This window comes from Eretmochelys imbricata, chromosome 15, assembly GCF_965152235.1.
Source record: "Eretmochelys imbricata isolate rEreImb1 chromosome 15, rEreImb1.hap1, whole genome shotgun sequence".
NCBI lineage: Eukaryota > Metazoa > Chordata > Testudines > Cheloniidae > Eretmochelys > Eretmochelys imbricata.
Window position 1 is genome coordinate 14,159,203 of NC_135586.1, and position 25,835 is coordinate 14,185,037.

The 25,835-nt window shown below is 52.7% G+C and overlaps 1 gene segment (V, D, J or C); it reads left to right on the forward strand.

Annotated features, from left to right (window-relative positions):
• The first annotated feature begins 4,055 nt into the window (after positions 1 to 4,055).
• LOC144275417 (putative non-functional immunoglobulin lambda variable 5-48) lies at positions 4,056 to 4,610 on the forward strand. The segment is given in 2 exon segments: positions 4,056 to 4,129; positions 4,285 to 4,610. Coding segments are annotated over 2 exon segments (372 nt in total).
• Positions 4,611 to 25,835: the final 21,225 nt, after the last annotated feature.

Consider the following 25,835-nt stretch of genomic DNA (forward strand, 5'->3'; position numbering starts at 1 on the left):
GGATGCTTATATATGAAACTAATAAGAGACCCTCCGGGATCCCTGCCCGGTTCTCGGGGTCCATATCTGGTAACAAAGCTGCCCTGACCATCACTGGTGTCCAGGCAGAGGATGAGGCTGACTATTACTGTATGATATATACGGGTAGCAGTGGTAGTTGGTCTCACAGTGATCTAGGCAGATGGGGAACTGAGACAAAAACCTCCCGTCTCTTCTCATGTCTTCTCCTCCATCCTGGGCTCTGCACTGGCTGCACAGTCTGATTTCTACCTGCAGGATACGGGACCCTGATGGCTCCTTCTAAGGAATTTCAGCCTCTAGCTGCCAACAGGGGGTGCTGCTCCACCCACTCCCCACTCACTCTGTCTGCGGGAGAAGGCAGCTGCTCGGTCTCTACAAGGAGCAGCTTTTCCAGCTTTCTAGATCCCTGGGTTACAGACCCACCACTGCCTGATTCCCACGGGGAGCAGACGGCCACAAGCTCCTTGGGTAAAGAGACACGTCTCCTCGAACATAGTTCCCCCGTATTATCCCACGAGCTGGACAACACCCTAAATGGCCTGGACATTAGAGGAAATATAGGAAAGACGTCTCACATCCCTTCATCCATTCCAGTTGCCAGGGCTGGATGAAGTGTCCAGACACAGGGTGTATCAGATAATAGATGATATCAAAATCCCTCCTCCCTGGAACCTCCTCCTTGGCCCCATCCCAGCTGCTTGGCAGCTTCCTCGGTCCCCTCCAGAAGTTCATTAGTGCCTCCATGGCCCTGCTCCTCCTAGCCCCTACAGTCCAGCAAGCCACTGGCCCGTGGCCATGTCTAGTTCCCCGTAGGCCAGTCTCGGTGCTCAGGTACCGCAGGGATGGGTGCGGCATAAGAACCTCAATAGAAAAGTTCATCTCTTGGCTGCAGAGTCAGTGTCCTGCTGTGGGAAAGGCCAGGCTGTCCTAGCCAAAGCAGGAGTATTGGTGGCTGTGTCCCAAAGTTCCCCCTCCTGTCCATGGAGAGACAGGAGTGTGCCCAGCCGTGGAGCTAGACATAGAAATAGAAGGTCAGATGAACAAGCGGAGGGTCAGCCTACTAAGAGACCTCCCCTGGCCTGTATTTGTAGGCAGAGACTGGCCTAATGTGATGTCCCAGTCCTGTTCCAAGATGGGTACTGCTTGGACGAGCTGCCCATGGGACGACCCTCACTTGGATATGGGCTATTGGGCCGGGGCCCAGAGGAAAAGCCGAGGTGCGCGGACTGGACAACCTGGGGCAGAGAGTTCAGAGAGTTGGGCAAGAGATGCCAAGTTGACTGCAGGCCCTGGAGACACAGTTACAGGAGGGAAACCGAGCGCTGGGGGAGGTGACAGCCTCATGAGAGACAATAATAGAGGAGGCTGTAAAACCAAAGCGAGAACGGATTCAGACAAGACCAGACCTGGTATGAAAAGGACTGTTGGCAGCAACTCGAGTGGGAACTACCTGCACTGTTCAACTCTCCTGCACCCTCAGCAGGGGGTATCCGATGACACATGCCACCTGGCTCCAGAAGAAAATCGGAAATGCTCCAAAATATCTTCTGTGGTACAAATCCAATGCTGCCAAGCACCAGGGCACTGGGGACCCCAGTCGCTTCTCCGGTTCCACAGATGCAGCTAATACAACCATCAACCTAACCGTCACCAATGTCCAACCAGACGATGAGGCTGGTTATTTCTGTGGCACAGGGAGAGTGGGGTGCTGCACAGGGATGCAGCCAGACGGAGAACTTAGACAAAACCCTTGTCTTCCAGCAGCCTGTGTTGTGTATGACTCCAGTCTGTGTGTGTCTGGGTGCGACGCTCCTCCGCGCAGCTGTGTTGGGGTTTAACTAGGCACATTCCAGTCATCAGTGAGGGGCTCTACGAAAGATTATCAGGTTCTGGACATTTAAGGCCAAATCTTGGGCCCAGTGACCCAATGGGCATTTGTCATTTATTGTCCATGGGATGAGGATGAGTCCCTTTATGGAACCTCACTGTGCTACTTAGATCGAGGTAATAACCCCAAAGAAAACACTCCAGTGTCCCGTTCCCAAGTACATGCTGTGAGAGGAGGGAGTCCAGTCCCTTAATTACCAGTTCACTCTTCAGTGCCACCCCAGCGAGATTCAGAGCCTGAACAGCCCCTGGCCCTGATAAGAACAGCCCCAGGACCTAAGGCCGAGCCTTCCCAAGTCCGGGCTCCTCTGCATGTGAAATAGCAGCACAGGAGGGGAATTGAAGGGACGTATTAACACAGAGCCTCATTCATAAGACAAACTGAGCTGTCTGTAGCTGGGAACGACAGTGAATCGCTCCTTAAACTCCAGAGATGGAAAGAAAATATGAATGAGATTTGGGAGGTACTTGGATTTTCCCCTCTACTCTTCTGCAGCTCAGTGACGGGGATCAGTTTCGACTGGCACCAGAGGGCGACGTCTCCCGGCCTTTGCACTGTGAACTGTCTACACTGGAATTAAGTAACTGATACATGTCTATTTTCACCTGTGTGTGCACCAGACTGTGGTGTTCAAACAGCTGCTTCCTTTCTAATCCCTGGTGCAGACAGATTGGGCGGGGTAGGGGTGAGATAGAACATTGAAAGAACCCAGATGCATTGAGTTAGGTTGTAGATTTATTAATAACCAGTCTGGTGTAGCTGCTGGACACTGAATTATAAAGATTTTTTTAACACGTACTTTTAATGTCAGTTTGTGCAACCAAACGTTGCCCAGGAATGTTCTGCAGAGGTGGCTGCACTGCAGGGCTGGGTGACGTAATCCTTGCCCAGGTATATCTCTTATAAAACGTCTCTCTGTGTAGCAATGCTGAGCTCTTCTGTCTTGCTCTAGGGAGACTAAGAAGTGAACAGATTGTTTCTGGTATATGATCAGCTGCTACAAAAGGACCATGCCAAGATCTCACAGTCAGTTCAAGAGAACTTGTACCACTCGCTGAGACAGGCCCATCTGGTGACTCCTATAACACCACCACTGGTGTAAGTGAAATGGCCGTGAAAAGGGAACTCCCCTGTCACCCAGAGCAAACCCAGGGGAGTCTGATGGCTGAGGAGCAGGTTCTGCTGGTCACTCTCTGTTGCTAAATAGCGTGTAATTGTCGCCCCCTGCTGGGGTGGCTGGAGCACTGTGAGACACCAACCTTTTTCCTGGGACAGTAGATGGGAGCCAGGTGGACCACGACACAGAGACAGGCACGAGTGTCAGTTACTAGTTCTTGTAGATTCTAGCACCTGGTGGGTCCCAAGAACTGCCCTGAAATCCACCTCCAGTGTCACACTCCTCCCAGCCCCCCCAGCCACAGTGCCTCACACTTCACAAACCACCCGCCCGTCCACCGTGGAACCTCCCTCCCTTTCGCTGGGCCTCGCGGCTGCTCAACGGACTCATCGCCCTGGGATTTATCCTCCCATCCGGCAGCCTGCAGCACTGAATTCAGAACAAACCCCAACCGTCCCGGGACCTTCCACCCCTAACTGTTAACAAATAAAAGTTCTCTCTCTTCCCTAGCCGGGGGAGGCTACCATCACTGTCCCACCCCTGCCGAGGGGCTGGGGAAACAAGGAATCCACACCCATGGCAACTTATAGAAAAAATGCCAGGCTGGCTTGATAGAGACCTGATACAAACCTGAGCAAATTAGCAACAGGACTCGTCCCTTTAGAGATTGTCCATCAGTCATTGTGTTTGGGCCCCATCCTATTTAAAGTGTGCAAGCCCCATATTATTGGGGTCTAGAAAATATTAGCCCAGAACACAAAAGGGAGGAGGCTGAAAGGAACACAGGACTGAAAGGGGCTTAGCAGAAAGTGACTAGCCAGCAGTGACCAATAGGACGAAGGACACGCTCAGGTCAGGAGGTGTTTGCAGTGGGGAGGCAGAGAACGTGAATGGGAACCCCCATGGCACTCACACACTCTATAGCAGCAGCCAGTGAGCAGGGAGCAGATTTGCATGAAGGGGCCGTTCTCCAGCGCTGGGGGTTTAAGAGAGAATCAGAGGGTCCCAGCCACAGACCCCTTTGCCTCAGGAAGCCGAGTTTGTCTGGATTCCCACCATGGCCTGGGCCCCTCTGCTCCTCACGCTGCTCACTTACTGCTCTGGTAAGGGGGAGCATTTCTGATCTCAGATTTATTTTAAAGGACTTTTCGCTGAATTCCTCCATATTCCTGATTCCCAGACTCCTGGCTCAGCAGGAAACGTGCAGGCGTTAACTCCAGGCCATGATGATCTTGCAGCATTTTCTGTTTCTTTCCAGGTTCTCTCTCCCAGTTTACTCTGACTCAGCCGCCCTCGGTGTCGGTGTCCATTGGCAACACAGTTAAACTCTCCTGTGCCATTAGCAGTGGATACACATTTGGAAGTGTCCCCTGGTACCAACAGAAAGATGGGAACAGCCCAAGATACCTTCTGAGGTACAACACTGACTCGGACAAGCACCAAGGCTCTGGGGTCCCCAGTCGCTTCTCTGGTTCCAAAGACGCCTCGAAGACAATCGGCTACTTAACCATCACCAGCGTCCAGGCAGAGGATGAAGCTGACTATTACTGTGGTGCAGGGACCAGTGATGGTGCTGCACAGTGACACAGCCAGATGGGGAACTCAGACACAAACCTGCTCTTTCCTCCATCAATGGTGCATGAGTTCATCTTGTGTCAGAGCTAAATTATGATCATTCAGCCAGTCTGAAATCACTGAGGTGTCCCCATGCGCTGTCCCACTCCCCTGTGATGGCAGCTCACTGACTTGATCTGGAAATTTAAGGCAAAGTCTTTCTCTCAGGGAACTGAACAGAAGTTTTATCATTTCTTCAAAGGGACCAGGATTTGACCCCTGCAATGCAGTGCTCCTGCAGCACTAAGATTCAGTTATAATCCTAAAAGAAACGTTCCAAAATCCAGTTCCCAGATACATGCTGTGAGAGGAGGTAGTTTGAGCCTATTAAATACCAGCTCATTCTTCAGGGAAATCCCTGTGAAACTCAGAGCCCGAACAGCTGGGTGTTAGATCCCAGAGCTCAGGCATTTCACACACAAGTACAAAGCCAGGGTAGGAAAGGAACAGATCCTGGCCATGATACGAACAGCACCATGGGGAACGGCCAAGCCTGTGAAATGACCAGGATAAACAAGACATAGAAGGGGCTTCCCCTGGTGGGGACATTGAGAGCAACCAAGTAGTAAAGACCCACCATTCGCCCCAGTCCTGCTATAGGCGTATCTGACAAGTCACAGGAGTTCCCAAGTCCAAGCTATTCCTAAAGTAAATATGAGCCCAGGGGGACTAATTGGACTAATTGAAGGGACACAATAACATGCAGACACACTCATAAATGATAAACTGGGCTGTAGGTTGCTGGGACCTGTCATGAATCTCTCCTTAAACTCCAGAGACTGGAGAGAATAAAAGGGGATTTGAGATGCACCTGGAATTTCCCCATCTACGCCTCGCAGATGGGTGCATAGTTCAGTTACGACTGGGCATCAGGGGGCGCTGTCTCCCTGCCCTTGTGTCACGAATTGTTTACAATGGAATAAAGTAACTGTTCAATAGACATTTATCTTCAAGAATCTGGTGCACAGACTGTGGTGTTTGACCAGCTGCATCCTTCCAGATCCCTCATTCAGACCGAGTGGTGGGGGAAGAGTGAGACACAAAATCAGAGGCACTCAAATGTACTGATTTAAGTTGTAGATTTATGAACCAGATTTATTGTAATTCCTCGGTCGTTATTTGCAATGTGTTTTTTAAATTTCATTTCAACTAACAGATATTACATTTAATGCTGATCATCTCTGCAAAAGAATAGGATACAGAGGGACCTAGACAAATGAGAGGATTAGGCCAAAAGAAATCTGATGAGGTTCAACAAGGACAAGTGCGGAGTCCTGCACTTAGGACAGAAGAATTCCATGCACCGCTACGGACTAGGGACCGAATGGCTCGACAGCAGTTCTGCAGAAAAGGACCTAGGGGTTACAGTGGACGAGAAGCTGGATATGAGTCAACAGTGTGCCCTTGTTGCCAAGAAGGCCAATGGCATTTTGGGATGTATAAGTAGAGGCAATGCCAGCAGATCGAGGGACGTGATCGTTCCCCTCTATTCGACATTGGTGAGGCCTCATCTGGAGTACTGTGTCCAGTTTCGGGCCCCACACTACAAGAAGGATGTGGAAAAACTGGAAAGCGTCCAGCAGAGGGCAACAAAAATGTTCAGGGGACTGGAACACATGACTTCTGAGGAGAGGCTGAGGGAACTGGGATTGTTTAGTCTGCAGAAGAGAAGAATGAGGGGGGATTTGATAACTGCTTTCAACTACCTGAAGGGGGGGTTCCAAAGAGAATGGATCTAGACTGTTCTCAGTGGGAGCAGATGACAGAACAAGGAGTAATGGTCTCAAGTAGCGGTGGGGGAGGTTTAGGTTGGATATTAGGAAAAACTTTTTCACTAGGAGGGTGGTGAAGCACTGGAATGCGTTACCTAGGGAGGTGGTGGAATCTCCTTCCTTTGAGGTGTTTAAGATCAGGCTTGACAAAGCCCTGGCTGGGATGATATAGTTGGGGATTGGTCCTGCCTTGAGCAGGGGGTTGGACTAGATACCTCCTGAGGGCCCTTCCAACCCTGATATTCTATGAATCTATTATTCTATGAATAACGCTGATAGCACTTTGCGGGATGGAAGGAGGCTCGGCTGCACACGGGCATCTGATCACCTGCCCCATGGGACACTTTCCTCCCAGCACTTGCCCATTGCCCTTTATGAAATTTTGCCTGGTTTGCTGCCCATGGGGCCTTTGGCAGAGTCCCCTGCACATGCTGGCCCAAGTCCAGCCCCTGTGCTAGACCTCTGAAATCCATGTGGTCAGCAGGGATGAATGGAGCCCTATCTTCAGGAAATCCCTTCCCTTCTCCTTGGCTGCACTGGTGTCTCAACTCCAGCTGGTTGCGTTTTTTGGGCTTGGAGCTTGTTCAAAGGCAGATTAAATAATCTTCCGTGAAAATGCAAACCATGGGCCCGATCCTGCACAACTGCAGCCAGTGGGAGTTTTGCTGTTGAATTCACCAGGAGCAGAGTTGGGCTCAGTTCCTTTTGTTTTATACTCCTGCCTGGCCATAAAGACACTCTCCTCTGAATTCCCAGCAGTGATCACGAGGTGGAGTGTGACCGATCATTTCTAGAAGAGAAGCAAAGGGTGTTACCTGAAGCAAAGTGTGCTCTGTACACGATTTCACTGTGAGGGAGGAGGCCATTTATGGTACAACCTGGGGACTGGGATGGAATTTGCCATTGGAGCTGGCCAAGCAATGTCACAGGGGAACAGTAATTCTCTCTCCGTCTTATGAAGGCCCCTATACGTCTCTCCTCCCTGTCAGATCTGAGCACCCCCTGGCTCCCAGCGCCACCTGAGCGCCCCTTTAACAGCCTCTGGTTCCTCTCAGAGGCAGGAGGAGGGAGGTGCTGGCCCCAGCAGCCAGTGAGCAGGGGGCTGATTTGCATGAAGGGGCCGTTCTCCAGCTCAGAGGGTTTAAGGGAGAATCAGAGGGTTCCAGCCACAGACCCCATTTGCCTCAGGAAGCCGAGCTCGTCTGGATCCACCATGGCCTGGGCCCCTCTGCTCCTCGCGCTGCTCACTTACTGCTCAGGTGCTGTGCGGGGGAGGGTTGAACACACGCTGTGCTTTAGGAAGCTCTCTTTTCCAGTTTTCCCCATTTCCCATTTCTCGCCCTTGATTCTGTTGCAGTGTGTAACCAAACGATGATAAAGTTCATTCCTCTTCTTTTTCCAGGGGCCAAGTCGCAGCCCACGCTGACCCAGCCGCCTTCGGACTCCGTGTCCCCGGGAACCACTGTGAAACTCTCCTGCACTCTGAGCAGTCAGCATAGCAACTACAACGTTGGATGGTACCAACAAAGAGATGGCCAGGCCCCTCGGTTCCTTTGGTACGGCTCTAGCACCAAAGGAGACGGGGTCCCAGATCGATTCACTGTTTCCAGCTCCGGAGCCATTCGCTATTTAACCATCACCAACCTCCAGCCAGAGGATGAGGCGATGTATTACTGTGGTGCAGATTATGGCAGTGGTAGCAGCTATGGGTAACTCACCATGACACAGTCAGATGGGGAAGTGAGACAAAAACCTCCCCTCACCCAGGCTGTGCAGAACTGGGTCCCACACCCTATGCAGAGCTTTGCATTTTACTTTCAACAGATCAGCTGATTATTGGGCACTGAGAATTCCAGCTGCCCACAGTCGGAGAGGGAAGGTCTCATCCCGTCCCTCTTCATAGCCTTTGCAGAGGGCCAAAGCAGCTTTTACATGTTGCTTTCTTACTTGGCCTCTGCAGGCTGCATAGACAGCTCTTCCCCCCTCTCACCCCCCCAGAGCTCTCTTGCCAACGTCTCAACAGTCAGGAACAGTTCTCCCCCCCCGGTGATAAATAACAAGTCAAGGACTAAGGGTTACAAGTAATGTGCATCCATCTCAGCTGAAGAAATGCTATCCACTGGTGTATTCAGCCATAGACTTGACAAAACCTTCTCCGCTCTGATTCCCTGAGATGGGCTTTCCCTTCCGCACACAGTGTTGGATCTCCCTGTAAACACAGAGCTGGGGCCCAGAGACCAATTAATGACCAGGAGAAATCACAGCAGAGGTTACTGTCTGCACTGATAGTCGTCTCTAAGCCAGCCCCGTTCTCCCACCCACCGCTATTGGTGGCCCACGGTCTCGCTTCAGAGTTTAGTAACAGGGAAAGGTCAGTAGGTTTGGAAATAAATGAATGTCATTTCTCACCTCTTTTTGCCAGTCCCCTCTCCCTGCGTTGGGACAGTTGACACTATCACTAATAGAGTGAGTATCGCTGTTGTTCTCATTTTGGCCTTTAGATGGCGATGTCTCCCCATCACACTGTGCGTAGCTGGTGCTGAAGAGGAAATTTCACAGACCGGGATGGAACTGGATGTCCACTGGGGATTCTGTCACCCGGCACTTTTGCTGTGACTGGAAGCAGGAGGATGTGCAGGGGGGGAAGGTTTGTCCTGCATGCGTGACAGGTTTGACCAGGAAGGTATTCACTGGCTCCAGGCCCCTGCTCGTCATGCACAGAGAGCAAAGGCGCAGGCATATCCTACTGTGCCCAGCAGAGCAGCTTGTGTCAGACTCTTAGTGAGATCACTGGCCATTGTCTCCTTCAGGGACCTGATGGGACCGGGGTATTTAGCCAGCCCAGAGAATCCAGGGTGAAATCCCTTAATGAGAAATTATTCTAATCCAACCTCAGCGCATAGAGAATTCAGATCGCCCCCTCTCCAGTTTCAATGGATGACATATTTCTCAGGTCCACTTACTTGAAAGGTATTTCATAGACTTGTTCTTTCACTATCGCCTGTCCCGCACTCTGACCCCTGTGTCTGGCTGGGTTGTGTCTGCTCTCTGGGATCAGGGCATTTCCTGGGACGGAGCTTTGACTCCAGAATTTGGTCCTGCCAGGAATACGTCTGAGCCTGGCCACTTGGGCCCTGATCCTGCTGGGGGCTGAGCAGCTCCTAGAAGGTGCACAGCATTCCCAGCTCCCACTGCAGTTACTGGGAGTGGAGAGTGCTCTGCACCTGGTAGAACTAAGGAGGGGAATGAGTTCGTTCTGGGGGTGTTTCCAGGGCGCGTCCATGTGTGAGGGGCCGTGTGGGGGAAGGGGGCCCGGCTGCACGGCAGTGGTGGTGGCAGTGACCCCTCCCCATGGGCCTGTGATAGAAAATATCTGTGCGCCCAGCGATGCAAAGCTCGTCCCTTGTTCTCCACACGTCAGACGTGCTGCGCTAACGTGACTCTAATGACTCCTCCCAGCAGCCAGTAACGGCCCTTCACAGAGTAAAGCCAAATTCAGAGCTGAGCACCCCCAGCTGTACCCACATGGAACTGACATCCCCTTCCACCCGCATAAAGGTATATAGACACAGAAAGATGTAGCTCGGCACCTTTATAACTCTGCCCCATTCTCCTTTGGCTCAAGATATAGAGACTCCTGCTTTAGCTCTCCAGTTCTCCTGTTCAGTCCCTGGTGAGAATCTATGATATTTATGTTTGGATCCATGCAGATAGGCTGCGGAAGAGAAGAATGAGGGGGGATTTGATAGCTGCTTTCAACTACCTGAGAGGTAGTTCCAGAGAGGATGGTTCTAGACTATTCTCAGTGGTGGAAGAGGACAGGACAAGGAGTAATGGTCTCAAGTTGCAGTGGGGGAGGTTTAGGTTGGATATTAGGAAAAACTTTTTCACTAGGAGGGTGGTGAAACACTGGAATGCATTACCTAGGGAGGTGGTGGAATCTCCTTCCTTAGATATTTTTAAGGTCAGGCTTGACAAAGCCCTGGCTGGGATGATTTAGTTGGAGATGGGTCCTGCTTTGAGCAGGGGGTTGGACTAGATGACCTCCTGAGGTCCCTTCCAACCCTGATATTCTATGATTCTAAGTGTCCAGACACAGGGTGTATCAGATAAGAGATGATATCAAAATCCCTCCTCCCTAGAACCTCCTCTCTGGCCCCATCCCAGCTGCTTGGCAGCTTCCTCGGTCCCCTCCAGAAGTTCATTAGTGCCTCCATGGCCCTGCTCCTCCCGGCCCCTGCCATCCAGCAAGCCACAGGCCCGTGGCCATGTCTAGTTCCCCGTGGGCCAGTCTCGGTGCTCAGGTACCGCAGTAATGGGTGCGGCATAAGAACCTCAATAGAAAAGTTCGTCTCTTGGCTGCAGAGTGAGTGTCCCGCTGCAGGAAAGGCTGGGGCTGTCCTAGCCAAAGCAGGAGTGTTGGTGGCTGTGTCCCAAAAGCTCCCCCTCCTCCCTGACCCCCTTCCTCCAGAGCCTGGCCTCACACTACTGCCCTCCCACACTGCCTTGCCCCCTGCTCTGAGTAGGGTTAGGTGACATGGAGGTAAAACACTGTCTACACTAGGGCTCCCATTACTGCTCGCACCCATGGGGTGTAATGGCAGGAGATTTCCCAAGGAACAATAGTGTAGACACAGGGGACTAGTTCTCGTCCCATTTCTCTCTGTTCCCTCAGCGATTGTCTCCTCCTCCCTTCCCTTTCTCTGGGAGACTCCACAGGGCTCTGGCCTTGTCCCTGCCTCTTCCCCTCCGCCCCCATTCCCTGGGTTTGCGACCCCCGCCTCCATTGCCTCACACGTCATTTCTGTGCTCGGGACTCACAAATCTCCCTCCCCATGCGTGACTCGTCCCCCTCCTGCCAACACCATGTACGTGGCTGTCTCTGACTCTTGGCTCGGGTGGCTCATTGCCAGTTCCAGCTACGCACAGCCAAGCCCAAACTTCCCATTGTAACTCTTCAGCCCTCTCCATTTCCTGCCTTCTCCAATGCCAGTGACCATGTGAGTGTCATCTTGGTCTCCTGCCTCCCCACCACCACCCCTGTTCCTCTGCTCATTCAGCCTCATCACATCTCACCACCTCTTCCTCCGCAGCATAGAGACAATGAGACGCTTCCTGCCTGTCTTGGGGCAACCTGCAGGGAAGCTGGAGGTGGAGGGGTAGGGGGGGCTCAGGCTGCAGGAGGAAGAGTTTGGAGGAGGCACCGGGAGGCCAGTCTGTGTGCACATGATTGGAATGTCAGCAGCAGCTGCAGCATCTCTGTGACTCGTTCTCTGAGTGAAGAGCCAGTTTCATTTTGGAAATATGGAATCCTCTCCTGTTCTTACCCAACACACGGTACATGAGACGTGTCCCAGTGGCTAATACATGGGACCTGGCCCTGATCCGCTGTCGCCCTGATTCCTGTGATATCCTCTGCTTTGGCCACCCTGACTCCGACGTCACTCACCTTGAGTCGATGGAAAGTGCAGATACAGAACTTGTCTCCTCTTCCTGAGACTCCCACCCTGTCGCTCCTCTCTTCTAACGCCATCACCAGCCCGCTCTAACCCAGGGGATCCCACCGGGGCTTTGTGTCCGGGCTGACCTGCTCCTGCCCAGTTCTGCTGCAGCTGACACGTCCAGACCTGTCTCCTGTCCCCCCCTTGGTTTTGCCAGTGACACTAGCCCCAGCTCCGACACCTGTCTCCAAGCCAACTCCCTGCTGCCCTCAATCTAGGTCTGCAATGATTTCCCAGGCTCCTTTCCCACCCTCTCCTGTGTGTCCCCCAACGCAACTTGACCCTCTCTGTATGGGCCCAGCCGGGAGGGGTTTCCCTGAATGCTTTGCCATGTTCACACCACGTCCACCCCTGTGCCCAGAAAGGACAGACAAATTCTCCCACAATGCACTGGGAAAGAGGGAACAGAGCAGCACTAAGGCCCAGGGGACGTGCCCCAGAGGTCTCAGCACCGCACACTGTGACTGCAGCACCAGGGCGGATGCAGCAGCTCAGCCTAGGCTCGCAGTGAGTCCAGTGTTACTTTGCACCGTGTCTGTTCTCAGCCAGGAGCTCCTGGAGTACAGATCCCTGGAGCTAACTGTGCAGTGCAGAGCCACCGGAGAGGAGGCTCTTCAAAGGGGAGAGTGTCTCTGTATCGGGACCCGTTCAGCAGCAAGCCCATTGCCACCGATAAACGAATGGTGAATATTACTGATCGATCAGCCAGAGCACCTCATCTCTGGGCTCTGTGCATTCCACTCTGCCGGTTAGAAGAAACCCAGTCCCCCCCTGCTTCTGGACAGAGGGTGATTTATACAGAGGGGTCTCCCTGTGCCTCTGCCCCTTGCATAGCGGGAGGGAGGTGCCAGCAGCAGCCAGGAAGCAGATTTGCATGAAGTGGCCGGTCTCCAGCACTGGGAGTTTAAGAGAGAATTGGAGGGTTCCAGCCACAGACCCGTTTGCCTCAGGAAGCCGAGCTCGTCTGGATCCACCATGGCCTGGGCCCCTCTGCTCCTCGTGCTGCTCACTTACTGCTCCGGTGAGAGACGATTACATTCCGAAGTCTCTGAACAAATAGCAGTCGATGTTTTCTTCCAAATCATGCACGGGCCTAAGGAAGAGCTCTTCAGTTTGTCAGCACTGTGGGACGTCAGGAGTCGCTAACAGGTCTTGTGTGCACTGGTAATTTATCATCATTTCTTCTCATTTCAGGGTCCAACTCGCAGCCCACCCTGACTCAACCACCCTCAGTGTCAGTATCTCCAGGGAACACCGTGAAACTCTCCTGCACTGTCAGCAGGAGCAAGAACACAATCTCCTGGTTCCAACAGAAACCTGGGGAAGCCCCTCGCTTTGTGCTGTCCAGTACCACCAGCAAAGGCGATGGGATCCCAGACCGGTTCACTGGTTCCACCTCTGGCAATGTTGGTTATTTAACCATCACCAATGCCCAAGCAGAAGACGAAGCTGATTATTACTGTAGCATGTGGTACAGCAGTGGTAGCGTAACTCACAGTGATATTGTTAAATGGGGAACTGAGCCAAAAACCTCCCTTCCCTCAGCCTGCGTTCTGGCACCCACGCTCTGCAGAGTCTGGTTTACAGCCGAGGCAGAGGAGAACGTCGTCCCCTGCATGTATGTCCGGGTGGGCTCTGGTTCCCATCCCAGTGAAAGAGGGGAGGCGGGAATGGGGCTATGTTGGTGGTACCGGGGGAGAGGCATGTGCTGCCTCCACTGAAGACCATAGCAGCAGAGAAGACCACCTGGGCAAGAGGATGTGAAGTGTTTGGAGCTGGCAGACGGGATGTTCTGAGCCCTGAGAGGGCCAGCAGAGCACTCACGGCATGTTCCTCCTCAGAAGCCACAAATCAAGCTGCCAAGTGACCTTTCTTCTCACACTCAGCCCTGGGAGGCGTTATCTCAGCATGCCCCTGACCAGAGCTAGTCTTCAGTTCATGCAGGGCGTGTTCTCAGCCAGGGCACGGCTGGCGTCCCTCACACGCAGCATCAGCTACGTCCAAATGCAGCATCGCCCCTTTCAGAGAGCAAACCAGCCCCACAGTGCATTGCAAAGTGCATGTCCACAGTGCTGGGCTTCACCCCCCTCACCTGCAAGGTGAGTGAGTGCACCCAGCGAGTCACGCTCTGCACCTGGGCAGGTGAGGAGCCAATTGGCTCCCGGGCTGAGGGGGCGGAGCTAAGCCATACTAAGCAGACTGAATGGCTCAGTTGCAAGGGAGACAGCAGGGGAGGCAGGTCTCTGGCAGGGAGAAGCCCAGAGCCAGGCTTTAACCGGAGGATAAAGGGGGGAAGCAGCTCCAGGGGCAGGGTCGGCTCTTACAGGGGAAGCCCTGAGATGGGGTTTTTGAAGCAGCCCGAGGGGGCAGAGGAATTAGGCAGATTCATTTGCACATGTTCATGATGCCCAGGGAGGGTTTGAACTTTGTGACGGGGCCGGAGGCCTGGGCCACAGCAGGTCCGGGCCAGAGGCAAACAGGCAGCGGGCGGCCCGGGAGCCGAAGAGACCAGCCATGTAGCACCTGGACGCAGGGGGCCCTCCGAGGATGAGTGCACCCCACCACATATTGGTGCCAGAAATGGGGTTGTGGGGGACCCCCTCTGAGGGAGGGGCAGACAGACAGACTAAGGCTCTGTTTCTCCGTCGGGGAACATGGAGGGTGTAGCCCCCACGCTGGCAGCCCCACAGGGCAGCCACAACAGTTAGACGTGCAACAGGCTCAGCAGGAACATTTCCTGCTGTGCCCAGGGAAGTGGACCTCAGGGACCCAGGTAGTTTTGGGAGAAGAAAATTCTGCCAGAGCAGGGCCTGTCTGGGCAAAATTAGGCCCAGGTGACAACTCGGAGGCGTTTTGAGAGGGCAGCGAGTGCAGCAGGATGGGCAGAATCCTCCTGGGCAGCTGGAGTGGCCCTGTTCCTCTTGGGAGAAGCTCACGGGAGCTCCCGAGCTCTGTCGGATGAGCAGGGCGCAGTCCTACAGAGCAGTAGAAGAAGCCAGTGTGGACAGGCTGGGGCTGAGCCCGGAAGCACTCTGCCACCGGGTCAGGCCGGAGCCTTTGCCCCGGGCATGCCCTGGCAGGGGCAGCACAAGGTTTACGAGCTCTGGTCACACGACGGCTGGAGCCTGCCACAGACTCCTTCGACAAGGCGACAGACCTTGTCCTCTTTGAGCCATTCCCACAGCTGCAGCCCAGAGCTGGGTCTGGAGGTTTTGACCTACGTGGAAGCTGATCATGCTGAGCCACCAGACCAAAGGGTTCGTTCCAGGCGACTGTTGTGAGGGAAGCAAGGGGACAGAGACCCCGACCGTGGCCTGGCGAGGGGGACTTCTGGGGAGAGAAATTCTTAGGCCTCCTGGTCTCTACCGTACCATAGGAGGTAGCAGCACCTCAGTCATCACGGGACAAGCCCAGGAATCAGTCAGGAGAACACGGTTGTGTGGTCAGACGGGCCGGTTACGAAAGGACTGTCCACTCCTGGGGTTCGGGTAGGGGGCGCACTCCACTGGTACCGTGGCCGGCCGTGAAATGAGAGAACTCATTGACTCCAGGGGCGGGCAGGCCCTCGTTCACGGGTGCAGTCTCCCAGCTGTCACACTAGATTGGCATTTGCTAGTGCACACTTTTTTTTTTTTTTTTTTGCACATGGAGTGACAGGAGTGTGCCCAGCAGTGGAGCTAGACAGAGAAATACAAGGTCAGATGTACAAGCCGAGGGTCAGCCCAGTAAGAGACCTCCCCTGGCCTGTAGTTGTCTGCAGAGACTGGCCTGATGTCCCAGCCCTGTTAGAAGACGGGTACTGCTTGGACCAGCTGGTGATTTCTGTGGCACGCTGAGTGGGGGTGCAGCTCAGTGATGCAGCCAGGTGGAGAACTTAGACCAAACCCTTGTGTTCCAGCAGCCCGTCCTGTGCATGACTCCAGTCTCTGTGTGTCTGGGTGCGATGTTCCTCCGCGCAGATGTGTTGGGGTTTAACTAGGCACATTCCCGTCATCAGTAAGGGGCGCTACTAAGGATGACCAGGGTCTGAACACTGAAGGCCAAATCTTGGGCCCCGTGACCCAATGGGCATTTTGCCATTCATTGTCCGTGGGACTAGGATTACGCCCTTTATGGAGCCTCACTGTGATACCTAGATTTAGTGATAACCCCCCAAAACACTCCAATGTCCTGTTCCCAAGGACATGCTCTGAGAGGAGGGACTCCTGTCCGTTAAATGCCAGCTCACTCCTCAGTGCAAACCCAGTGAGATTCAGAGCCCAAACAGCTGGGTGTTAGATCTCAGAGCTCAGGCATTTCACACACAAGTACAAAGCCAGGGCAGGAAAGGAACAGATCCTGGCCAAGATACGAGCAGCACCATCAGGAATGGCCAAGCCTGCGAAATGACCAGAATAAACAAGACGTAGACTGGTCTCCCCCTGGTAGGGACATTGAGAGCAACCACGTAGTAAAGACCCCACCATTCGCCCCAGTCCTGCGATAGGTGTATCTGACAAGTCACAGAGGTTCCCAAGTCCAAGCTGTTCCTCAAGTAAATATGAGCCCAGAAGGACTAACTGGACTAATTGGAGGGATACAATAACACGCAGCCACACTCATAAATAATAAACTGGGCTGTGGGTAGCTGGGACCTGTCATGAATCTCTCCTTAAACTCCAGAGACTGGAGAGAATAAAAGGGGATTTGAGATGCACCTGGATATTTCCCCATCTACGCCTCGCAGGTGGGTGACATAGTTCAGTTACGAATGGGCAGCAGGGGGCGCTGTCTCCCTGCCCTTGTGTCATGAATTGTTTTCAATGGAATAAAGTAACTGTTAAATACACATTTATCTTCGGGAGTCTGGTGCACAGACCGTGGTGTTTGACCAGCTGCGGCCATTTATTTCCCTCATTCAGACCAAGTGGTGGGGGCGGGGGAGGAGTAAGAGACAAAATCAGAGGCACACAAATGTACTGTATTCGGTTGTAGATTTTTGAACCACTTCTCATTGTAATTGCTGCGATGTGTGTTTTTTTGTTTTTTAAATTACAATTCAGTTGACTGACATTACATTTAATGCTGAACATCTCTGCAAAATGTTGTCCAGGAATGTCCTTCAGAGGTGGCTGCATCACTGTGATTATTATGTATCTGTATTTCTGGAGCCCCTGGGAGGACCGGTCACGGCCCAGGTCTCTGTTGTGCTAGGCACTGTACAAACACAGAACACAAAGACGGTCCCGGCTAAGGAGGGAGCAATCTCAGTATGAGACAAGAGACAACATGGGGTGACAGACCGACCTGTGGGAGCAGAAGGCAGCAAGGAGACAATCCTGGCAGCGGGATGGGAAGGGACCCAGCACACCCACGGCCTCACTGCTGGCAATTTGTTTGTAGGTATCATAGCAAAGGAAAACTGGAGGGAGAGTGGAAGGAGGGGAATGAGGTAGTTCTGGGGGTGTTTCCAGGGCGCGTGTCCACACGTGAGGGGCCGTGTGGGGGAAGCTGGCCCGGCTGCACGGCAGTGGTGGTGGCAGTGACCCCTCCCCATGGGCATGTGATAGAAAATATCTGTGCGCCCAGCGATGCAAAGCTCGTCCATTGTTCTCCACACGTCAGACGTGCTGCGCTAACGTGACGCTAACGGCTCCTCCCAGCAGCCCCGTAACGGCCGTTCACAGAGTAATGGCCAAATTCAAAGCTGAGCACCCCCAGCTGTACCCACATGGAACTGACATCCCCGTCTGCTCACGTAAAGGTTTTTAGATGCACAAAGATGTAGCTCGGCACCTTTATAACTCTGCCCCGTTCTCCTTTGGCTCAAGATATAGAGACTCCTGCTTTAGCTCTCGAGTTCTCCTGTTCAGTCCCTGGTGAGAATCTAGACGACAATCGTTACAAAGTGTTTGGCACCATGTAATATTGATGTTTGCTTCCATGCAGATAGTCTGTTGGCAGCAGCTGCAGCTAAGAAATTGTTTGGTCAGAGAGACAAAGTAGTGACCAGATTTACTCTGCTACATGCGCAGCTTGTAAACATGTGATTCCCCATAACTAAAAACCCACATTTTCCTAGATCTAGCTCCCTGCACAGGCAGTTAGAGAGAACTTGGCAGTCTGTGTGCTGCATCATCTGCTTGTTCTAAATATTATTCAAGACGTAGGTTAAAGTAAACGCCTTGTATTAAATTAATAATAGCAAAACCCTGTTTCAATTTGAACTTGAAATAATACATGAAAATGTACAATTTTATGGGGGGTTATTTTGTCAAGAAGAAAATGTATTTAAAATAAATTTGAGGTTAAATTTGAAACATGACCATCTCTCTACTGGTTAATATCAGGATTTAGATTTACAAAAGCCCTGCAGCCAATGAACAGAGAGCGGATTTGCATGAAAGGGCTGTTCTCGGCTCTGGGGGTTTAAGAGAGAATCGCAGGGTTCCAGCCACAGACCCGTTTGCCTCAGGAAGCCGAGCTCGTCTGGATTCTCACCATGGCCTGGGCCCCTTTGCTCCTCACGCTGCTCACTTACTGCTCAGGTGAGGGGATTGTTTGCTTTAGTGACAAAAATATGAAGGACACTTGCAGGGCAGGAGGTTTGTCTGTGAGGATCCAGAGTCCTTGTGCTGAGTGTGTTTGTACTGTTGATTTCAGGGGTCAGTTCGCAGCCCGTGGTGACTCAGGAGCCCTCGATGTTGGTGGCCCCAGGAGGGGCTGTCACTCTGTCCTGCAGCCTGAGCACTGGAGCCGTCACCACCAGCAACTATCCAGGCTGGTACCAGCAGAAACCTGGCTCTGCTCCGAAGCTGCTTATGTACCAGACTAACAACAGACCCTCTGGGATCCCTGCCCGGTTCTCGGGGTCCATCTCCGGGAACAACGCTGCCCTGACCATCACCGGTGTCCAGGCAGAGGATGAGGCTGATTATTACTGTGCTGTGTATACGGGTAGCAGTGGTAGTAGGTCTCACAGTGATCTAGGCAGATGGGGAACTGAGACAAAAACCTCCCCTGTCTTTCCCCCGTCAGCTCCTCCAGCCTGGGCTCTGCACTGACTGCACAATTTGTTTTCTTCCTGCAATCCATAAGACATTAATTGCTCCTTCTTTTGGATTTCAGCCACCCATTGCCGTCAGCAGGGGACGCTGCTCCACCGCTCCCCAATCACTCCCCGGGGAGATGTCAGCCGCTCTTATACTCTCTGCTCCGTCTCTCCAGCAGGAACAGCTTTTCGTGCCGTGTAGATCCCTGTGTTGCAGACCCACCGCTACCGGGTTCAAAACTGGGAGCAGATGGCCACATGGTCCTTGGGTAGAGATACGTCTCCCCTAACCCAGTTCCCTTGTGTTACCCCACCAGCTGGACAACACCTTGAATGGCCTGGAAGATAAAAGAAAGACCTATCAGAACACTTAGTGCGTCCCCGTTCCCATGCCTGGATGAAGTGTCCAGATACAGGATGTATCAGATAATAGATTACAGCAAAATCCCATTTGTTCTTACCCAAAAGATACACCATTGGGCTCAGAGAACTGTTCAGGGCTCTGGCCCGCAGTCCTGGCTCAGTCCTTGGAGACTCACACACAGGGGCAGCAGGGCATAAGAAAGCTGAGGACACAGTTGAAAACAGTCTCAGGTCACAGACCCCCACTCCTAACCCTGGTGACACAAAACCTGCCCGTGAGACCTGGGAATTTCCCAGCTAACTTTCCCACTGTCTCACAGGCCCCGTGGTGCTGACACAGATCCATTCTCCCGTAGCTCAGGGAGTCGGGCCTGGGTTTAGCTGCAAACCTTTCAGCCCCACGTTACCCAGCAGGAAGAAGCAAAGCAGGGCCCCTAACCCCATTTGAACGCACCCCTGGCTGTCTGCTGTGCAGCGTGGAGGGCGGCCCAGAGCCCAGCAGAATGCAGGTTTCGGCAGGAAGGGAGGAGTTCTGGAGGGACGGGAATGGTGCCATCAGCTGCTTCAGCCCCTGGTTTACCCAGCTGATCATTGTCGAATCAGGCAGAATTTTCCTTCTTTCCATGCCAAAGCTCAGCAGTGAGGGCAGCTGCAGGCCCTGAGCACCAGGCCTGTGCTCCCCAAGCAGGGTTATAAATTGCCAGGAGCCCAGATCCCAGGGGACTAGAGATGCTGGTCACACAAGGCAGCCTTGGGGTTAGAGACAATTCTTATAAACCGCTGAGCTCTGCAGCTTAGAGTGCCTGCTGGGAACCGCGTAAATGTGATCTTCCCCACCAGGGGGAGCTCTTCATCCATACTGTCCATTGTCCAGGCCAGAGAAGAATAAGGCTACAAACAGCTGGGCACAGAGGCCTCTCTGGGCTTCTTGGGCGTGTTCACCTGTGTCCTATACAAACAAATCTCCCATTTGCAATTGTGTGAAACCAGGCTCACGCATCCCCCTGCCCTCTGTACTCCAGTGTTCGTCCCCTCCCCAACCTGCTTCAGATTCCAGGGACCCCCCTCCCTACTGATTTGGGGGAAAGGGGCAGACAGGGGTGAGCAGCAGGCAAGCCGGTGCAGATGGGGCATGTGCCCAGAGCAGGTACGAAGCTAGAAGCCAAGTGACTTTTGCAGCAACAGTTTAATTCAACGTTCTCCTGGGACCCAGCACGTGTCATTCTCGGGGGTGACACTGACCTGTCCCTGTGCCGGGATCTGAGCAGAGATCAGAGCAGGAACACGAGCTCCCAGCAAGAGTTTTTCCAGATGGGACCCCATCAACTTCCTTCCTCCCGTCCCATCTCTACCTACTTCCCCAGGTGTCAGTCACCACAGCTGTGTCCTGTGCCCTAGAGTCTGAACCAGTCAGTCCAGGGCACCCCCACAGGACACGCGGGAGAGCGATGTGATAGGTTCACCCTGGGGTGCTACCTGCACCTGGGGTGCCACTGAGCCAGCCTAATCCCCCAGCCTGGGCTCCTTTTCCACTGTCCTGCTGTGACAGGCTCTCAAGCTCCCTCCAGGACACACCCAGCTGCAGCCACACACAGATGCTGAGATCAGCTCTGCATGGGAAAGGTCAGGTAAGGAACTGCCCAGCTATTCAAGTGCACACACCCCTTTGAAGGGTAAACCCAAAATTATACCATCTTGCGTTGCACAGAGAACTGTACAGTATAAGCTCATGAAATTCACCCTCTCCCTCAATGTGGAGAGAGATGTGCAACAGCTTTCTGCCCCAAGTTATAATTTCCACACACTGGTTCTAGACAAAGCAAAAATACATTTATTAACTACAAAAGATAGATTTTAAGTGATTATAAGGGATAGCAAACAGATCAAAGCAGATTACGTAGCAAATAAAACAAAAACACAAATCTAAGTTTAATACACTAAAGAGATTGTATCTGAGTAACAAATTCTCACCCTAACTGTTGATTTGGACACTTTGCAGAGATTCTTGAGGGCAAGCTGCACTTGCTTGCAGCTTAAAATCCCAGGGATTCCTATCACAAGCTACAAATCCCTCTAGCCTGGGTTCAGCCCTTCTCCCCTAGTCCAGTCTTTGTTCCTCCGGTGTTTTCAGCAGTCTCCTGGGGTGGGGAGTCAGAGAAGAACCATGATGATGTCACTCCCCTGCCTTAAATAGCTTTTGAATATGGCAGGAACCCTTTGTCTCCAACTTTAGTTCCCACACCTTGCAGTGGACAAACACTGGTATTCCAAGATGGAGTCCAGTACCCGGTGACTTGGTCACATAACCCCATAGTGTCCTAGCAGCCATGAGTCAGAGGCTGTTTTAGTGTCCTCAGGAAGGTTCCCCAGTGAGCGATTAGCATCTTCTAAGGCCTATTGTTCTCCCTAACGGCCCTTCCCAGCCAGCCAATGAGACTGATTACATTTTTCCTAGTGGGCGTTCCCCAGGGGTAAACGTATTTGTAATACAGATATGTAGCCAATATTCCTCACTTCAGATTCAAAACTGATACATGCATACAAGTAGGATAATCACAGTCAGTAAATCAAAACCTTTTCAATGATATCTCACGTGCCTCATCTTGCACAAAATACCCCATAATTATGCCACACTCGGCGCGTAATAATATTACAATTAAGAACAGCGGTGTATTGTCACAGCAGCATTACCCGGGGCTAATGGGACCACAAACGCTTCCTCCTCATTCCGTGCCTGTGAGCACGTGTGTGCGGGGGGCGGGCGGGGAGTTAGCAGATCCCATCGTAATCCAGGTGCTCCGTGCAGGTAGATGAGTGACGGCACATTTCCCAGTCGGAGCTCTCCACTCTGGGATCACATTGGCTTTCCCTGAGCAAAGGATAAAGCAGAGGGGCCTTTCTTACTTCTGTCGTACGGGACTTTAGAGAGCGATTCTGCCCAGGCAATCTCCGGGGCTCAGCTTCGATACGAGATACCACCAGCATCAGGCGGATTTGCATGAAGGGGCCGTTCCCCAGCGCTGGGGGTTTAAGAGAGAATCGGAGGGTTTCAGCCACAGACCCATTTGCCTCAGGAAGCCGAGCTCCTCTGGATTCGCCACCATGGCCTGGGCCCTTCTGCTCCTCACGCTGCTCACTTACTGCTCAGGTGAGGGGATTGTTTCTTTTAGTGACAAAAATATGAAGGACACTTGCAGGGGAGGAGGTTTGTCTGTGAGGATCCAGAGTCCTTGTGCTGAGTGTGTTTGTACTGTTGATTTCAGGGGTCAGTTCGCAGCCCGTGGTGACTCAGGAGCCCTCGATGTCGGTGGCCCCAGGAGGGCCTGTCACTCTGTCCTGCAGCCTGAGCACTGGAGCCGTCACCACCAGCAACTATCCAGGCTGGCTCCAGCAGAAACCAGGCTCTGCTCCTCGGCAGCTTATATACAGCACTAACAACAGACCCTCCGGCATCCCTGCCCAGTTCTCGGGGTCCATCTCCGGGAACAACGCTGCCCTGACCATCACCGGTGTCCAGGCAGAGGACGAGGCTGACTATTACTATCTTGTATGGACTGGTAGCGCGAATCACAGTGATCCAGCCAGATGGGGAACTGAGACAAAAACCTCCCCTGTCTTCATGCTCTGCTCCAGCCAGTGCTTTGCACGGGCTGCACAGTTTGGTTCCTGCCCGCAATCGATGAGACAACGATCGCTCCTCCTTAGACATTTCAGCCTCCCCTTGCTATCAGTGCGGGGGCACTGCTCCACGCAATGCCCATTCACTCCCCCTGGGAGAGACCATGAAGGGGTCGTTCTCCAGTGATGGGGGTTTAAGAGAGAATTGGAGGGTCCCAGCCACAGACCCATTTGCCTCAGGAAGCCGAGCTCGTCTGGATCCACCATGGCCTGGGCCCCTCTGCTCCTCACGCTGCTCACTTACTGCTCTGGTGCTCTGAGGGGTTCAGTTTTTCCCTTGGCTCCCTGCAGATCATGTTAACTGGGGATAAAGTCAGTGCTGAGTCTGTTTTACCCAGTGTTTTCTCCTGCTGTCTCAGGTTCTCTCACCTGACTCAGCTGCCTTCAGTGTCTCCAGGGCAAAACGCTCGACTCACCTGCTCAGGGAACAGCTTTGAAGACTATGGTGACACAGCCAGAGCAGGGAGTGAGCCACAAACAACCGTCTAGTGCAGGAAGCCTCTAGAACGGATGGTGCTCCTCATTCCTGCATAGTGAATGGGCGTCTGTCAGAGGATGGGGAGTGGAGGTTGCATTTTTAACGAGCCCCCAAATCTCCCCACGCTTATCTAGGTTCTATCCCCAGGGAAACCAGCTCTCATCTCTCTCCATCAGTTGTTTGCCAAACTTCTCTGTGGAGTAGGGTAATTCCGAGATCAAAGGCAGCTCCGTTTTCTTCTTGTTGAGCTCTTGCCAGGGGCAAATTGTTCCCTGCCTGCTGCTTGGTTCTTGTTCTTTCTCTGATCTCCCACCTGCTCTGATATGGCCATGGAATGAAGCAGGCAATTCCCTGGTAACATTAGACACAACCTGTGAACCCACAGAAACCTTACCCCCTTCATGGGTTTCTAGAGCAATTAGTGGAATCTGTCCCTGCGAGAGACCCCTCCCCGTTCCCTATTCTGCACACTGGCTCTCTGGCCCAGCCGCGTAGTAGAAGACTCATGCAGAGATATCTTAATGAGCCATAGAATCATATCGTTCTTTTCTTAATTAGCCCCACAGCAGGGATGATGCTTTAGATCCCATTAGCACCCTGATGTACTCTTGTCACATGATGTGTGACCCAAAGAACAGAGCAGAACTGAGCCAGGCTGATGCACGGGGAAAACCCAGGGAGAGACACCCGCAATGGAGATTCACTCGTCACAATACCTAGACCCCTCAGTCGCCCCACAGAGGATATGTTTCATTTCAATGTTCATTAACTTCCATTGGGCTCTAACCCCATCCATGCGCTTGGATGGGATTCATTCGCCTTTCAATTTCTTCTCCATGAACATCTCTGGTGGGGAGGGAGAGCAGGAGAGGGGCTTGAAAGAGAGAAATGGCACAAACCAAACAGTCTTGTGAATGCATTGGCACAATGGTTCAGGATACAAGTCTGCACAGAGTTGTGTTGAACTCTTTGATTTCTCCCCTCCTAGTCATTACATTTCCAGCCATTCAGTCAAAGAGCAGAAGTGAAACCAGGTGACCAGACAGACAACAAATCAAATAAGGAATAGGCAAAGCCCATAGTTCAGGAGCGTAGTTCTACTACGTGGCTGGGCCAGCTGTGGGGTCTGTCTTTATAAGCCAGGAGCTTGTCACTAAAGCTCTGTGTCTCCTCCCATGGGGCCAGCTGTGTGTGGTCACATGGCCACTCAGCGGAGAGGCGATTAGCATAAGGGGTGGAGCTTGCATCCTGCTTATTTAGCAGGTTCAGTACAAGGGGCAGATACTGCCAGGCATTCTCAGTGTGACCACCTTTGTTTCTTGCAGGAGACTGAAATCTCCTCACCATGCTCTGGGCTCCCCTCATCGTCCTGCTGGGGACGTGGTGCACAGGTGAGAACCGGGGGGAAGGGAGAGGATTAAAAGAATCCTGTTCAGTCCCCTGCAAGGTGAGATACCTGGGTCAGGTCTCCCTGAGCGCTAACACCTTTTACCGTTGTATCCCCAGCCTGTCCTGACTCAGCTGCCCTCCATGGCCACATCCCCTGACAAAATCTCCTGTTCCATGGGCAGTGGGGTCACTGTGCAGAGCTATCCCCAGACCTGGCAGCAACAAGCGCCTGGCAGCCCTCCGCGATACCTGCTCTCTTACTATAGCCGCATGAGCAGGGGATCTGCGGTCCCCGACCGATTCTCAGGGTCCAAGGAGAGCTCCAGCAACGTTTGGTATCTGACCATCACCAATGTCCAGACAGAGGACGAGGCTGATTATTACTGTGCTGTGTGGTATGGCAGCGGGGGAGTGTCTCATCGTGACACACTCACATGGCAAAGTGAGACAGAAACAACCCCTGAGCAAATCACATCCTCCCCGGCCCGGGTCTGAGCTGGCAGCTGCCCCGGGTAGAGTGTAGGGCATGAGTACGACATTGCTCCTTTGTATGACAGGTTTGATGGCTTAACACTCACTAGTCCCTTTGCAAGGGGTCCTGCAAAGGTTTTCACTGGTTTTGATGCTGGTGGCATCAGGCCCTTCTACCTTTTGCTTTGAGGTTTGCTGTCAAATGAACTCATAACATCTAAAAGTGAAGCTGAGTCACAGTCCCTGGGTTTCAGCTGGTTTTGTTTGGAAACCACAAATCTCCTGTGAGTTCACTGTAAATCTGTAATTCAATCCAGGGCTGCTCGGAAGTTTCACAGCCTTTTGATCAACCTGCTCTGAGTTTGTAAATCCAACCCCAGGGAAGATGAGAGTCTCTCCTGCCTGCAGACAGTTCACACATTCTGGAGTTCATTGAGAATTTCCTCTCCTCCCTGTTATGCAGAGGAAGAGCTATACCTGCTACCCGCACACACCCTGCAGGGCAGCAGCTCT